The sequence below is a fragment of the Cetorhinus maximus genome, chromosome 12, assembly GCF_964194155.1.
Source record: "Cetorhinus maximus chromosome 12, sCetMax3.hap1.1, whole genome shotgun sequence".
In the NCBI taxonomy this organism is placed as follows: domain Eukaryota; kingdom Metazoa; phylum Chordata; class Chondrichthyes; order Lamniformes; family Cetorhinidae; genus Cetorhinus; species Cetorhinus maximus.
Genome location: NC_135890.1, coordinates 80,272,213 through 80,289,946, shown reverse-complemented (window position 1 = coordinate 80,289,946; position 17,734 = coordinate 80,272,213). Strand labels below are relative to the sequence as shown.

General features: G+C 43.0%; 1 protein-coding gene and 1 long non-coding RNA gene across 2 annotated transcripts in view; one reads left to right on the top strand and one right to left on the bottom strand.

The window, feature by feature from the left end:
* Positions 1-1,614: 1,614 nt before the first annotated feature.
* The window catches only part of LOC144687633 (uncharacterized), a 60,683-nt gene continuing 44,563 nt past the window's right edge, over positions 1,615-17,734 (top strand). Inside the window, exon 1 of the long non-coding RNA XR_013578179.1 lies at positions 1,615-1,790. This is a non-coding gene — a long non-coding RNA (uncharacterized LOC144687633). The remainder of the gene's footprint in view (positions 1,791-17,734) is intronic.
* The window catches only part of LOC144687630 (hepatocyte nuclear factor 1-alpha-like), a 225,990-nt gene continuing 214,808 nt past the window's right edge, over positions 6,553-17,734 (bottom strand). The window contains exon 10 of the mRNA XM_078554000.1: positions 6,553-7,335. Within this exon, the coding sequence (XP_078410126.1) occupies positions 7,208-7,335 (128 nt within the window). The 3' untranslated portion in view covers positions 6,553-7,207. The remainder of the gene's footprint in view (positions 7,336-17,734) is intronic.

Here is a 17,734-nt window from a genome sequence, read left to right as displayed (position 1 = left end):
GGGAGGGGAGGGAAGGGAGGTCCAGAGGCCATCGGACCTTAAGGAGGGTGTGCCCGACTTCAGAAGGGGGCTTCTGATGGAGGTGCCCCTCCCCTGCCACACCTTCCCACTCATGATGTAACTCTGTTCTTTTTTTGACACCCCCCCATGGAAGTTCAATCCTCCCGTCAGCCTAACCATTGCCGATTGTTATAAAAGTTGAGGCTAGGCAGGAAATGGCCCTTAAGTGGCCAATAATTGGCTACCTAAGGGCCTCAATTGGGGCAAGGGCAGGCTTCCCATCCCTTCAATTTCACATTCCACCCCCCACCACTAAAAACCCACCGACAGGGGAGCGTTAAATTCTGGCCACAGCGTATTTGGAAGCCAAAATACTAAAGGAAGTGTTAGAGTATGAGAGCAAATTAAGGTTAGGGAATGAAATTTCTTCCTCTTCTAAGTTGCACATACCTCAGCTCCAAATGTAAATGAGTCTTAACTACAGCACCTGTTAACATTTTATTTCTGATGTTAGCACCCTTGTGACTTCTAACCCTGACAGAGACTGCTCCTGTCATTGGCTCATGCTCCAAGGATCCTGAGTGGAAACTTTCAAATTCTTTTCTCTCAGCGCCTACAACAGCTGTCAGAGTGAAGAGACCCCTCTTGCATCTGTCAGTGTTGGATTTGAGCCTGTGTTGGACAAGTGATTGTGTAGTATTCAGGCGTACTGTCAATCAGTTCTCTCTAAGGTCTGCAATTCTCAGTGACACAGTGTCCTTGCCTGCGGGATAACTTCAACAATTAAAACGTTAGCATTCTCTATGTTAAGGTCGAAGGTAAAATTGAATAACTTATCCTCATTAAGTTTTCCTGAATTTTTTTCCCTCCTTTTCCAAGGTATTCCATGATTGCTGAGGCACAGTTTCATGGACACTGGTTGTTTTCCAGTGTCTTGCCAAAGTGACCATGTTTCTACTGGAAGTCATTGGATAAAAATCAGCACTAGCTGACTTTTGTCTCTAAGCTCCGAAGATCGGTCATACGGACTCGACATGTTAACTTTGTTTTTCTCTCTCCACAGATGCTGTCAGAACTGCTGAGCTTTTCCAGCGTTTTCTGTTTTTGTTTCAGATTTCCAGCATCCACAGTATTTTGCTGTTGACTTTTGCCTTTATCTGGGGCACTGAGGCCAATTATAGCACATCACTTGGTGCTCCAGCTGAGACCAGCTGCTCACCCGATGAAATTGTTTGGTCATCAGGCGACTCACAGCAAGCTTGAATTTCAAAGGATTCTGTTTTCTGGAATGTTAGTCTTTGAAATTGTATCCACTGCTATATTCTGGCCATTTTAACACCAATAGCTTTGGCTTCCTCGCTGTACTATTTTAACATATTTACGTCAACGCCCATCTGTGAATTTTTAATATAGACATTAATCTTTTTAAAACAAATGCAGTAGCTGCGTTGAAACAGCACACATAGGAACTTCCTCAAATGTGTTAATCAGTGGGCTAATAGTGTGCACACAGGAAATTCATACCACAGAAATTCAAGACTAATGAAAAAGCTATCAAGCGATCTTCCTAACACCCTAGGAAGAGGAGCAGTGTGTGATCTTCCGACATTAAGATAAAAACAAAATACTGCGGATGCTAGAAATCTGAAATGAAAACAGAAAATGCCAGAAAAACTCAGCAGGTCTGGCAGCATCTGTGGAGGGAGAAACGGGGTTAACGTTTTGAGTCCGTATGACCCTTCTTCACTGGCCTTCTTGAGATGCTTCTCAGTAATATTTCCCATTTACGGGTAAGATGATGATGGGTCGATGCGTTCAGAATGACGAAACTCATCTCAAAAACAAAGTCCTGCGGATTCTGGGCTTCTGAAATATAAACTGAAAATGCTGGAAATACTCAGCAGGTCTCTGGAGGGAGAAAAACAGAGTTAACATTTCATTTCTGTGGCTTTTTGTCAGAACTGGAAAATGTTATAGGTGTATCAGGTTTTAATCAAGGGGCAAAGGGAAAGAGGTAGGAAGGTCCAATGATAGGGTAGAAGGCAGGTGTGATTTAAATGACAAAAGGGATGATGGTGCAAGGCAAAAGGAGATGATAATGGGATGAATGAAGAAACAGAAGCTGGGCCTAGGGGAGCTGTAAATGGCAACAGCAGAATCATTACCAACAACTACTGACCAAAAGAATAGGGGCAGTGGTCATGATCCGAAATTGTTAAACTCTATGTTAAACCTGGAAGGTTGTAAAGTGCCTAATTAAAAGGCAATTGTTCCTCAAGGTCCCACTGAGCTTCTTTGGAACAGCACAGGAGGCTGAGCGCACAGCGGTCAGAGTGGGGCAGAGGCGGAGAAATAAAATGACCAGAAGATCAGGGTCACTCTTGCGGACTGAACGGAGTGTTGGCCAATCGCCCAATCTGCATTTGGTCTTCCCAGTGTAGAGGAGACTATATCGTGTGCAGTGAAGTAGAAGAAAATTGCTGTTTCACCTGGGAAGGAGCTTTGGGAGCCTTGGAATGGTGAGAAGAGAGGAGGTAAAAGCACAGGTGGTGCATCTCCTGCGCTTACATGGGAAGGTGTTGTGGGAAGTGGAGGGTGTATTAGGGGTAACTGAGGAGTGGACCAGAGCAGCGAGGAGGGAATTGTCCCTTCAGAATGCTGAAAGGGGAGGAGGGAAAGATGTCTTTGGTGGTGGCATTGGACAGGAGGTGATGGAATGCAGAGGCTGATGGAGTGAAAGGTGATGCCAAGGGAAATCCTATTGTGGTTTTGAGTGGGAGGGGAATGGGTGACAAAAAAAAGTATGGGAAAGGGGACAGTCATGGTTGAACGCCTGTCAACCGCAGTGGCTGATAATCCTCAGCAGAGCAAGGGAAGACTCCCCAGAAGCACTGGTATGGAGGGTAGTTGTCAAGAAAACAAGAAATTGTAATATTTTTCTCCTGTTAATAATCCTGTCATATTTCTTATGTACAGGAAGTCAGGTTGTTGAGGGGTGTGAATATGGTAATTGGATTAAGAGCTAGAGTGGCGGTGAGGGTCTAAAGCCAACAGTAAGAAGTGGTTTTGATATGTTAATGAACCAAGAGGAACTTCAATCAGAGTTTTACGTAAAACAATAACAGGAGTAATATTGAATTAAGTTGTTTTAGTTCAATGGGGATATATAAAGGTTGTAAAAGGTGTAAGGTAAAGACAGGGTAAGTCTGTTTTTACAAGTCTAAGAGCTAAAGTAAAGAATGCGTGTAATCAATTCTGGGAAGAAAGCATTTCTGAAGAGACTGATTGAGACAATAGGGAGATCTAAGGGAAGGCATGCATTTAAGGAAATACTGAAGCCTTTGCGAGGAGGTAGTTGCTTAGACCTCCCAGAGGACAGCAGGATAGCTGATCAGAACTCCAAGAAGACAGTGTGAACAAGGCCAGACCTGAAGACCCAGTTGCTGTCAGCCTCAGAGGACACCCCCAAAAAAAAGCCTCTGTGTGGTAAAAATTACTGGAATTCTACAGATTTTAAAATCTATAAGCGTAGTTGCTGAACAGAAAAAGGGGAGGTTAGATCTGAGTGTATTTAAGTTAAGATCTTGTGGAACTGTTTTAAAGTACTGTTTACTGTGAAAATCCATTCTTGAGTTTAAGTGTAATTGTGATTTTTTCCCCCCCCTTTATTCTTTTAATAAATGTTTACTTTACTATAAAATCATCAGAAGTAGTCGAGGACATCATTTCCTGATTTCAGAATCTCTCCTCATAATATACAAATTGCAAAAACCGTTTTGGCAGCTGTTTCAAGTTTTCCTCTGGAATTTGGGCAGCTCGGCATTTACCAACAGCCGTGCCATAACATGGCATATTCAGAACAGATATGATGGAGATGAAGAAACTGGCAGGATAGAAGAGTCCTTACAGGAAGTGGGGTGTGAGCAAGTGTAATTAAGATAGGTGTGGGAGCCAGTGAGTTTATTGGTTGATAGCCTGTCAGCAGAAATGAAGATAGAGAAGCCAAAGAAGAGTCAGAGATGGGCCATATGAAGGTGATGGAAGGGTGGAAATTGGGAGCAAAGCTGATTAAATTTTCAGGGAAAGAGCAGGAAGTGGCCACAGTCATCAATGTATCTGTAAAAGAGGTGTGGGAGCGGACCAGTGTAGGATTGGGATGAAGAATGTTTTATGTATCCAGTGAAAATTCAGCTATAGGACCCATTTGATGCCCACAGCAACACTTTTTATATGGAGGAAGTAGGGTGATTTACCAGGCAGAGGAGGTAGTGGTGGATAGAGACTGGTTGGGCCTCCATTCAAGGAACAAGCAGGGAGCTCTCAGGCTGTCCTGATGATGAATGGAGACATAGCGGGATTAGATGTCCAAGTGTAAAGGAGCCACTTACACTCAGAAAACTGGAAACTGTTAAACTGAAGAAGGGCATTGGAAGCGTTGTGGATGTAAGTTCGAAGAGATTGGACAAGGGGAGAAAAAAATAGAGTTAAAGTCAAACATAATCAGTTCCATGGGGCAGAAGCAGGCTGACCAGCGCAGTCCTGTTTATGGATCTTGGGAAAGGGGTGGAACCAGGTCGTGTGGTGTTGAAGGACTATGAGATTATTGGCTATGGGAGGGAAATCTCCAGAGATGAGGTCAGTAAAGGTCTGGGAAATGATGGCTTGATCTGGGTAGTGGGATCATGGTCCAGAAAGAGATAGGACGATGTGTGGAGAGTTGGTGTTCCATCTCCCCAACTTAGAGGTCTGTTCACCAAATAACAACAGTGTTGCCCTTGTCAGCAAGCTTGATGCCAATGTTACGGTTGGATCTGAAAGAAATGAGTGCTGCAAATTCAGAGGGAGGTAGGTGGAGTGAGTGAGTGGTGTAAAAACATTGAGGTGATCAACATCATGCTGATAATTCCCAATGAATGGATCTAGAGAGGGAAAGACCAGAGGGAGGGTCCAGGTGGAATGAGAATTCTGAAAATGGGAGATGGAGTTCGGTGTGCGGGAGGGAAGACTTCTGACCAAAATGACAGAAGAACTCATCATCGTGCCAATCTAGAAATCCATTGAGGTGGAGACATAAGGGAATGAACCTGAGGTACTTGCTGAGTATGGATTGTTTGGGATCAGAGAGAGGAAGGTCAGAGGGGTGAAAACAAAGTAAAGGGTGAGATTGGATGGAGGGATGGAGCAGAGGAAAGTGATGGGGAAGAAAGATCTGGAAGTGCTGTTGGTATCCAAGAGTTGATTGAAGTTTGCAGCCCTTGTTGTAAAAGGGATTCTTGTTAAAGTGCTGGATAAGACTAAGAATGAACTGGATCGTGTATCAGGGCGACTCTGAAATAGACTGAGTTACTGCTGCTGAAGAGAGAGCTCTTCACATCCAATGGACACTATAGCTCACTCCATTTTTGGTAAGTAAGCTACCTAGGATGGAAAGGATCCATGCAGATCAGCTAAGCTCCATATGTGATTGCTGGTCGGTATTGAGTTAGCTGCTCTCTGTCAGGCTTTTACTGGTCTCAGTGCCTGTGGTGAACATAACGTCAATCCCAGCCAGGATTCCAACTCTGATCGTTCTGCGGTGAATCTCCTTGGTGTATCCTTGGTCAGTATGTTCCTGGCCCAACTAGAAAGGAGATGTTGCTGGATTTGGTGCTGGGAAATGAGGTGGGCCAAATGGACCCAGTTTCTGTGGGGGAACATGGGGGTAAGAGTGATCATCATATCATAATGTTTAAATTTATAATAGAGAAAAGGAAGGAACAATGTAAAGTAGAATGTCTAGATTGAAAGATTTAATAGAGATGTACAAGATTATGACAAGATTGGATAAGGTAAACAAGGAGAAAGTTTTCCTATTAGCTGATAGTACACGGACTAGGGAACACATCTTTAGGGTTTTGGGCAGGGGGATGTGAGGAGGAACTTTTTTATGTAATGAGTGGTGGTGGAAGCGGAAACAATCAATGATTTCAAAAGGAAATTAGATGGGTACTTGAAGGAAATAAACCTGCAGGGATACGGGGATCGAGCAAGGGAAGTGAGATTGACTGGATTGCCCCGTGGAGGGATGGCATGGATTCGATGGGTTGAATGGCCTTTTTCTGTGCCGTAAGTGACTCTATGACTCTATGCACATGTGTGGATGTTGGGCTGAGAGAACAGGATATAGCTTGGCTGTAGTGCTCCCCACTGTCACATTGACTGGCATTGACTTGGTTCAGGTGTTGGGGGGGTTGCCACCACCTGAGAGAATTGGAGGAGCAAAACTGTAGTGTCTTGAAGTGTGGCTGGATATGTGCCCAACCACCTTTAGTTTAGTCTTTGCCTTCACTGGGAGACATGTTCCACTAATAGCCTTAAAACTTAAATTTGAAGTGGTCATGCAGAGAGGTCAAAGGTTACATTTCTCAGGCAGCAAGAATCCAATCTGCTCTTTTTTAACCTCTGGCTCAGAGGTGAGTCAGACCAGAGATATTAGTTAAAAAAAAAGACACGAACATTTTACAACAGAAGGTACAATCTAAGAAAAAGAAATTAACAGCTTTAGGCAACAATACAAACTGAATAGACTTTAATACTGTTAGTGTCATGAATTTTAAGTGAATCTACAGAGTTTACAAAGTGAGCTGCAATGACATTTAACAATTTGTTAGTTAAATACTTCAGTCCAATTTTTACAATCAGGAGGATAAGGATAAAAATAGTAAATAGTAAATATATACTTAAAGTGAGGAAAAGGTATTTCAAAATCAGACTTAAATTTTATCATGTGAACTTAATTTATGTGTACAAAATGACAGCACAAAATGCAGGCTTGACAATGCTAAATATCTCTATAGAGTATCACATTATTGGGAACATCTGGGGTAGAGGTTTGCATGATTATCAGCGTTTGGACTGTAATGCTCCATCCACACACCACCTTCCACTTTATGCAACACTTGAATTAGACATATGATTTGAGGATTTTCATTAAACCTATTGCACATCAACATCTCTCAAAACAGCCCTGTATAATAAAGTAATTCTAAAGTCAAAAATATGCAAATAAGTACCATCTTCACAGAATGTTCATGGCTTTTGTCAAAGACTAACTGTCCCAAGCATAACTGAAAGCATTGGAAAATTTTTTTAATCCTCTTGTTTTTTTCCCAATGACTTGATCCAGGCCTAAAGCATGTTACAAGATAGTCAGCTTTGGTTGGCATGGTTACGGTGCAGTGGAGGCCATCTGCTGTGGGATGAAGGTCTCGATGCTGCTGTGACTGGGCGACAGCAGGTGGTTGTGGCTGTCTGCTGACTGTGTGTTTTGATACATGACCAGACTGCCTGAGGAGACTGTGAATGAGGAAGGGAAAGAGAATTGTCACAACACTAACATTCATTTGAAACATTCTTTACAACCACATCCCAGTAGCTTCAAGGTAAAGACTCTAGTGAAGATTTTTGTCTTCAGTGTGCCTGGACCATGTCGTGCCAATGGCAATCATATAGAACCCGCCTGATACACCACCCATTACTTCCTGGGGAAAGAAAAGCAGGTGAGATCCATAAGGGGCAAGCGACCATGTCACCAACCACCCCCGCCCCCTTACTAACACCAGATAACTGCCCAGGCAGTGAAGACAACAATCTAGCACAACCCTCTCTAAGCCGTATACACACTCCTTCCTCAGCTTAAAGTGTGCATGTAGTAATTGGTAGAAGGATTAGAGGGGAAATTTGTCACCCAGAGGGTTGTGGGGATCTGGAAATAACTGCCTGAAAGGATTGTAGAGACAGAAACACTCGGCACAGATTAAAAAAAAAGTTCTGGGGTTATCACTTGAAGTGTTGTAACCGGCAAGGCTACATATCAATGTTTCCGCTGAGTCACGTGACCATGCAGCAACCCAAACGTTTCCACACAGAACAGGCACAAGTCAGCCCCTTTAAGTTAGCTTTTATACACGGCCTGCGCAACAAGTGTAAAGGTCCTGCACACATAAATGGATGGGCCATGAAAACAAAAAAAATTAGAGGGGTCATTGTTATGGGCCAAGAGCTGGAAAGTGGGGTTTGGCTTGATCACTCTGTTTCGACCAGCACAGACACGATGGGCCGAATGGCCTCCTTCTGTGCCGTAAATTTCTATTTCTCTGTGTGAAGATATGTTCATGATAGGATTGGGTTTGGCTGACCTCTTCTACAGTCAAATAGCCTGCCAGCACCCATCTACCCTCACACACAAGTGAGGCCACACGGGTGAGCAGTGGAGAATGACTGGTGTCCATCTAACTTGTCAGGGGAATTGACAGCTTCAGGGGAGATGGAAATGGATGACTTTTGGATTAAGTTTTTTTGTACATTTTGTCTTGTAGTACACTTAGCATTTGGCAAGGTGTAAGTCATGTGCTGCTAATGATGCCATGAATTGCAATTCATTATGGTACCTCTCAGGAATATATTTAATTTGGTCAAGCTTAAAGATTCCTCTGTGAACCTGTAAATTAAACCATAATTCTTTTTCATCTGGTCAATCTTGCCCTGTGGTCAGTGGATTATTGGCAATGTGGTTGACTCTTAACTGCCCTCTGAAATGGCTTAGCAAGCCACTCAGTTCAAGGGCAATTAGGGATGGGCAACAAATGCTGGCCTCACTAGTGATGCCCACATCGCATGAAATAATTAAAAAAAAATTATTGTTGAACCACTGAATAGGTTGAACGTTACACCAGGAGTTGTAAATATTGTTTGCAAATGCATAACAGGTGGAATAAAGCATCAAAATATAAACTATAAAGTGGTGAGCGCACTTTACAATGTGTCAGAGCTTCAGGGCAGGAAGAAAGAACATTTTACTACTTTTTTTGCTTAAAAGAAAGGAACAGGAAAAAGTATGAAAGAATCTTTTAAATGAGACCCAAACAAAACTTTTACTCTTTGGACGATCTTATCCTTCTTGTTGCTAATTTTAGCAACGAGAACAGTTTGTGGTTATAATGAACCTTGAGCAGGAACTGGGAGAAGAGATGAGACCTGGTTAAGATCTTTTCGTCACATAGCCTTCAGTAACTATACTGTTAAATTGGGAATCGAGTTTAACAGAACAGACTTGCTTTAAAATAGCCAAAGGGAAGAACTTTGTACACACATTGAGTATTTGTCTGCTAACATTACATCAGTCATTTCTAGGTCCCAGAACGTACTTTATGATTAATATGAATTCCAGATTATTTTTCCATTTATTTCTGCCTCCTCTCCTGTCTGTCTGCCACCTCTGGTTGACCTGGGCTTGCCAGCTCTGAAATAGTAGTGGGAGTGCAAGCTGCCCAGGGAAGACTCTAACATTTCCTCTCTCTCCCAGTACTGTAATTAGGTTACACTCAGCATTCCCATGTGCACACAGCTGCAGTCAAGAACTTAACAGGTGTGAGTTCACCAGCTCAAACCCATGTGCAAAGTCCTCCATGCTGTAACAAAACTGTACATCACGAGGATTAAATGGCCTGATAAATTACAGGCTTGGGGCCTGAGGGTTTGTTTTGGTCAATAAGGGGCGCACGAGGAGACAGGCGACAATGCCGGAGTGAGAAGGAGACTGAGTGAGTAGCGAATTAGATTTACGTGGTAAGTTCTGGTAAGCCCGTTTCAGGTTTTAACTATAGATTAAGAATCAAGATCTGACATAGTCCTAACCTTCAAGTAAGTTAGGTTAGCTTGTTAAACAGAGTGAGACGGAGACTGAGTGAGTAGCGAATAAGGTTTACATGAGAAATCAGTGCACGGGGAAAGAGGTGTGGTATACATAGGAATTATTCTAAGTTGATTAAGTGAGTAATTAAATTAAGTTAACTAAATAGCCTAAGTAACAATGGCAGGACAGATGTTTTGTTGCAGCTGTGGGATGTGGGCCCTTTTGGACACCAAGGCGATCCATGACAAATATGTCTGCAGAAAGTGTAGTAGCAACTAGAGGAATTCCAGATCGGGATTATTGATCTGGAAGCTCAACTGCAGACACTGTGCAACATAAGGGAGGGGGAGAAATACCTGGACACTTTGTTCCAGAAGATGGTCATGCCTCTTTGGAGAGGGTCATCTGTTTTCGTCAGCAGTGAGGGAAAGGGGGATATGACCGAGGGTGAGGCAGGTAATGGGACTGAGCAGACAATAGTGGAGGAGCCTCAGACTTTGCAATTGTCAAACAGGTTTGAGGTATTCACAACCTGTGTGGACGAAAGCGAAGTCTGTAAGGTGGATGGGCAGGCTGGCCATGGCACCATGGTACTGGAAACCGTTTAAGCTGGGGAGCAAACAGGAATATAGTGATAGTAGGAGACAGTATAGTGAGGGGGATTGACACTGTTCCCTGCAGCAAAGAGCGAGAGTCCAGATGTCTATGTTGCCTGCCAAGATTTGGGACATCTACTCAGGGCTGGGAAGGAACTTGCAGTGGGAGGGAGAGGACCCAGTCATCATGGTCCATGTAGATACTAACGACATAGGCAGGAAGGAGATTCTGCATAGTCAATATGAGAAGCTAGATACCAAATTAAGAAGTAAAACCTCTGAACCTCAGAAAGATAATGATCTCTGGATTATTTTTTTTTTATTCATTCACGGGATGTGGGCTTCATTGGCTGGGCCAGCATTTATTGCCCATCCCTAGTTGTCCTTGAGAAGGTGGTGGTGAGCTGCCTTCTTGAACCGCTGCAGTCCCTGTGGTCTAGGTACACCCACAGTGCTGTTAGGAAGGGAGTTCCAGGACTTTGACCCAGTGACAGTGAAGGAATGGCAACATATTTCCAAGTCAGGATGGTGACTGCCTCGGAGGGGAACTTCCAGGCGGTAGTGTTCCAATCTATCTGCTACCCCAGTCCTTCTAGATGGGAATGGTCATGGGTTTGGAAGGTCCTGTCGAAGAAGCCTTGGTGAATTCCTGCAATGCATCTTGTAGATGGGTACACACTGCTGCTACTGTGCATCGGTGATGGAGGGTGTGCTAATTGGCATAGGGCAAATAAGATTAGAGAGATGAATGCATGGCTCAAAGGCTGGTGTGGGAGAAGTGGGTTCCAGTTCACGGGGCACTGGCACCAGTACTGGGGAAAGTGGGGGCTGTACCGTTGGGACGATCTACACCTGAACCATGCTTGCGAATTGCATAACTAGGGATGTAGAGAGGGCTTTAAACTAAACAAGGGGGTGAGGGATCAAGCTTGGGTAGATGCGGCAAATCAAGGGGTTGATTCAAAGCAGGAGACCATAGTAGTAATATGGGAAATGCGGGTCATAGAATAACAGGAAGGAACAGAGAGATAAAACCTTACAATATGCCAATAGTCAAGACTAAATGTTACAAAGATAACAAAAAGACAAAAACTAAAGGCTTTGTATCTGTGTGCATGTAACATTCATAACAAAGTAAATGAATTGATAGTGCACATTGAAGTTAATAAATATAATCTGGCAGCCATTACGGAGACGTGACTGCAGGATGACAAGGATTGGGCCCTGAATACTGAGGGGTATATGATATCCTGGAAGAATAGGAAGCTAGGTAAAGGTGGAGGGATAGCACTGTTAATCAAGGATGGCATTGGTGCAATAGTTAGAGATGACCTTGGTTCAGGAGATCAGGATGTAGAATTGGTTTAGGTGGAGATGAGGAATTGTAGAGGAAAGAAGTCACCAGTGGGAATGGTCTACAGGCACCATAACAGTAACCACAATGTAGGACAAAGTATACAAGAAGAAATATTGGGTGCTTGTGATAAAGGGTCAACAATAGTAATGGGTGATTTTAATATACACATAGGGCTGAATTTTACCGTTGGCGAACGGGGGCGGGGCCCACTTGCCGACGCGTAAAATGACACGCGGTGACGTCAGGCGGAACTCCCGACGTCACCGCACTCCATTTAAATTTTCAGGAAGGCGGGGTCGCAGCAAAATCAGCTGCGCGCCCGCCGACCTGTCAATGGCTAATTGAGGCCATTGACAGAGCAATTAAAGTAATTAGTGGACCTGCCCGTCCAACCTTAAGGTTGGTGGGGAGGCCAGAAGCCCTGGCGGGAACTGGAAAAAACATGAAACTTCATCCATGGGCGGGATGAGGTTTCATGTAGGGTTTTAAAAATTTTAACAAGGTTTTTTTGGAAATTATGAATATGTCCCAACTCATGTGATATTGTCACATGAAGGGACATGTAAGGGAATTTTTTTTTTCTATTTTTAATATTTTTGAAAGTAGAGGCCATCTCCCTGAGGCAGCACTTAGCCTCAGGGAGATGAATGCACTCTTTCATGCGCATGCGCGAAAGAGTGCACTCTCGATTTTAGGCATTCCCCCCCGCTCACACAGGGAGCGCATAGCGCTTCCGTGCAGATGTCACGTAAAATGGTGCCACGCCTCTGATCGGGGGCGGCGATCAGAAGCGCACCCGCACGCGCCCGCCCATCAATTTCCCCCCCAACAGGGAGAAAATTCAGCCCATAAACTGGAAAAATTAGACTGGCAGTAGTAGCCTGGATGAGGAGTTCATAGAATGCTTTCAAGATAGTTTTTTAGAGCAGCACATTCTTGAACCAAGCAGAGAGCAGGTTATATTAGACTTGGTATTGTGTAACGTGACAGGATTAATTAATGATTAAGGAAATCATGTTTAACTAATTTATTGGAGTTCTTTGAAGGAGTAACATGTGCTGTTTTGGATTTCCAAACATGCTGTAAACTTGGATTTCCAGAAAGCATTTGATAAGATGTCACATCAAAGGTTATTGCAGAAAATAAAAGCTCATGGTGTAGGGGGGTAACATATTAGCATGGATAGAAGATTGGCTGGCTAGCAGAAAACAGAAAATATGCATAAATGGGTCTTTTTCTGATTGGCAGGATGTGACATGTGGAGTCCTGCAGGGGTCTGGGCAGGGGCCTCAACTTTTTACAATTTATTTCAATGACTTAGATGAGGGGAGTGAAGGCATGGTGAATAAATTTGCAGATAACACAAAGATAGGTAGGAAAGTATGTTGTGAAGAGGACATAATGAGGTTGCAGACAGATGTAGATAGGTTGAGTGAGTGGGTAAAAATCTGACAGATGGAGTATAATGTAGCAAAATGTGAAGTTGTTCACTTTGGCAGGAAGAATTAAAAAGCAGAGTATTACTTAAACGGAGAACGGCTGCATAATTCCAAGGTGCAGAGAGATCTAGGTGTTCTAGTGCATGAGTCTCAAAAAGTTAGTATCTAGGTATAGCAAGTAATTAAGAAGGCTAATGGAATGCTATCCTTTATTACAAGAGGGATTGAACATAAAAGTAAGGATGTTATGCTTCAGTTATACAGGGCATTGGTGAGACCACATCTTGAATACTGTGTGCAGTTTTGGTCTCCTTATTTAAGGAAAGACGTAAATGCATTGGAGGTGGTTCAGAGGAGGTTTACTAGATTGATACCTGGAATGAGCAGGTTGCCTTATGAGGAAAGGTTGGGCAGACTGGTTTGTTTCTACTGGAGTTCAGAAAAGTGAGGGGTGACTTATATAAGATCCTGACAAGGTATTGATAAGGTGAACATGGAAAGAATGTTTCCTCTGGTAGGTGAATCCAGAACTAGGGGGCACTGTTTTAAAAGTAGGAATTGCCCTTTTAGGACAGAGATGAGGAGAATTTTTTTCCCTCAGAGGGTTATGCGGCTTGGGAACTCTCTGCCTCCGAAGGCGGTGGAGGCAGGGTCATTGAATATTTTTAAGACAGAGGTAGATAGATTCTAGTTAGGCAAGGGAATCAAAGGTTATCGGGGATAGATGGGAATGTGGAGTTCAAAATGCAAACAGATCAGCCATGACCTTATTGAATGGTGGAGCACGCTCAAAAGGCGGAATGGCCTACTTCTGCTCCTATTTTGTATGTTCATATGGTCTGAACCCAGCCCTTAAAACAAATTCCAGCCTGTCTAATCTGATACAGTGAATTTTGCAATCACCTGTTTCTGTCCCAGTGCCCTGCCTACTGTGAGTGCACATTGAGAAGTTGCACATTGAGAAGTTACACATAGCACGTGATTTTCCATCCATTTTATATCCATTCGTGCAATCGGAAAACTTGCCCTAATTAATACAAATAGAGTTAGTGGTGCTATTTTTATTCTGATTTCATTCACGACTGTTAGTCCAACTAGTGCATCACATTTGAACTGAAGTTCACTACATGTACTAGAAGAATAAAGACTAAAATATGTTCATTAACAGGCTGGGTTACAGAGAAGGATGCCACCCTTGTACCAGGAGACAGCAGCATTACATTTTGCATTCAGTCCTTAAAGACACATGACTTGAAAAATAGTGAATTACTGGCAGGTTACATAATTCACGATAAGGGACACTCGACTATACTAATTCTGGTATATACTATAAGTCAATACTATATCTTCATTCTACAGCTCCTGTGAGTTACTAAGTGAGTAGTTTGCAATGTCATTCTATAAAGAATGCAGAAGAAATTTTCTCTCCCATGTCTCAGAATTTTGCAAACGGGTTTGTGAGGATTTTGCCTTCTCACTAATGCAAACAAAATTGTAAACGCATTTATGATGCATTAATAACAGTACTCGAAATGCTAAGATCTTCAATAATATACAATGAAGTAAATTTTCAGCTTGCCATCCTGGTGTAAACCTGGCATTATGGATCAACAGTCCATCATAGAAAGGGCCCAATTTTTACTTTCATTGATTTTGATTGATAGAATTTTTTTCAAAGCAAGATTGCTTCTTGAAGAAGATGAATATTAAAGGAAATGAAGTGAGAATAAAAGAGTGAGATTAGACCAGGTGGTTTACGTGGGGAAAATCGCACTTTAACTGGCTGAAAGATCTGCTTCTTTGAATTGCCTTCAGCATAACGAAGTACTTAGGGTTCAGCACTGTTTTTGTACTGGAATGTTCTGCTATTTTAGTTAGCAGTGAGGAAATTTGCATCAGCGTTCATCAAACTCAGAAACATTTCAATGAGCATGATACAATTTGCAATCAGAGAACACACCAACCTCCCACTGAGCTACTCATTCTAATGAGTTAGTTTTAAATATCAGAAGACTCAAGTCATAATTCCTGAAAGTAATTCTGCATTCCCAAATTCCTTCACCCACCAATGGTGGCCTTGCCTTCAGCTTTCTCGGCATCAAGCACTGGCTTTCCCTCCCTAAACCTCTCTGGCTATACCACTTCCTTCAAGGGAAGCTCCTTAAAACCTACCTCTTTGAACATGCCTTTGGTCACCTGTCTCAATATCTCCTTATTTGCCTCAGTGTCAAATTTTGTCTGTGTTCAATTGAGCATAAGGTTCATGCACCACTCTAGCCTTTGTAAATATGAACCACTTATTTGTCTAATTGGGTCAGTTTAATTCCACGTTATTCACTATCTGCTGGACTCTAGCCAGAATAAATGTCTTGAAGTGGCATAACCTTCCCTGTCCTTCACGAAATTAGTTTTTACACCACAGTGCACTTGAATTTCTTTGTGGGAAATCCCTGATGGCTACGTGAGTTTATTCAATAAGTAGCTAAGCTGTTATCAAGTCCTGGTCTATGCTGAGCTGCCAAGGCCTATCTTTTGCCCATCCCTTGTTGCCCTGTGAGGGCGATGGACTGTCTCCTTCAACTGTTACAGTCTTCGAGTTTCTGTTGTGCATCCTGAAGATTGTGGACACGATATCCGCTGTGCTAGTGATGGAGAGAATAGATAATAAGTTGAGTTCCAGATGCATCCATCAAGTATTGATGATGTCAAGCTTGTTGAGGGTTAAATAATCCCTCACATACCTGATTGAACCTTGTAGTCAGTAGAGAGGCATTGAGGAGTCAGGAGGTGAGCCATTTGTTGCATAGACTCTTTGCTGCTCTTGTAGCTGCAGCATTGATATGCCTAGTCTAGTTAAGTGACCTCCAGGATGTTTATCGTGGGTGATTTATTAATGGGAATGCTGTTGAAGGGCTGGGAGAAATGGTCAGGTCTTCTCTTCTTGGAGATAGCCATTACCTCGCACAAATGTTACCTGCTGCTTTCCAGCCCAAGCTTGCATATTGTCTAAGTCCTAGGTTTTAGTTTGTCAGGCATGTGCGGTCAGCGGGCCCGGTAGCGGGTGGGGAACAGACCCCGGCCGCAATCAGCCCCCAACCACGATTTCACTCTGTCTGGCCATTAAATGTGAAACACACACTAAAAGGCTCAGCACTGCCAGCGTGGGGGCGGGAGGAGGTCGAGTGCTGACATAAGTGCAGTTGGACGGGTAATGAAAAATCTCTGTTAATTACAACTTTAATGACCTTAATAGGCCTCTTAAATGTCGAGGGGTGCACTTCCAACTCCCACGTGCACCCGCCGACTAAAATATCATGCGAGTGCGTCATCACGCATTATTTCACACTGGAGCAGGTCAGGCTCATCACACACTAAGCGAAAAATTCTGCCACTAGTGTAGGTTGACATCTTTTATTCATTCATAGGATGTGGACATTGCTGATAAAGCCAGATTTTATTGCCCACCCTTAAGTGTCCTTGCGAAAGTGCTGACGAGCCATCCTCTTGACAGCTGAGTGGCATACTTGGCCATTTCAGAAGGTAGTTAAGAGTCAACCACATTGCTGTGTGCCTGGATTCACATATATAGGCCAGACCGGGTAAGGAGAGCAGATTTCCTTTTCTAAAAAACATTAATGAGCCGGATTTTTTTTTAACCACAATCCAGTAGTTATATGATCACTTTAGTTAGTTTCTTTTTATTTAATCCAGATTTATTCAACTAAGTTTAAATTCCCAAGCAGGAAATAGTGGGATTGGAACTCCTATCACCAAACAATTAGTCCAGGCCTTATGAATTGCTAGCACCATAACATAATCACAATACTACTGTTCTCTTAAGTGTGCATTATTTCATTACTGGAGTTGTGAATGGACTGAACGTTGTTGCATCATCAGTGAACAGTTTCTCTCCAACCTTATGACAGAGGGAGAGTCATTGATAAAACAGCCAAAGATGTTTTGGCTAAAGATGGTGCCTTGACGAATTCCTGCAGTGATATCCTGGGGTATCGAAGATTAGTTTCTGACAACCATAACCACCTTGGATATCGTGCATGACTTCAGCCACTTGAAGATAGTTTCCTTTTGATTTCAGTTGTTCTGGCTCCTTGACGTTATACTTGGTTGAAATTTATCTTGATGTCAAGGGCAGTCACTCTGGCTTCTCTTCTAGTGTTCCACTCTTATCTCTTGGCCTGGATCTATGCTGTTTCATGTTCAGTGGAATCCAAACTGATTTTTTTTTTATTCGTCCCTGGGATGTGAGCCATGGCCAGTATTTTTTGCCTATCTCTAATTTCCATTGAGAAGGTGGTGGTGAGCCATTTTCTTGAACTGCTGCAGCCCATGTGGTGTAGGTACATCCACAGTACTGTTAGGAAGGGGGTTCCAGGATTTTGACCCAGCAACAGTGAAGGAATGGTGATATAGTTCCAAATAAAGTTAGTGTATGGCTTGGAGGAGAACCTGCAGGGGGTGGTGTTCCCATGCATCTGCAGCCCTTGTCCTTCTGATAGAGGTTGTGGGCTTGGAAGATGCTGTCAATGGAGCCTTGATTGGTATTCATGAACAAGTGTAACTTGATGGCATTATTGGCAATTTTCTCCATCATTTTGCTGATAACTGGGAAAAGCTAAGTAAGATCAGTAATTGGCTAGGTTAGATTTAT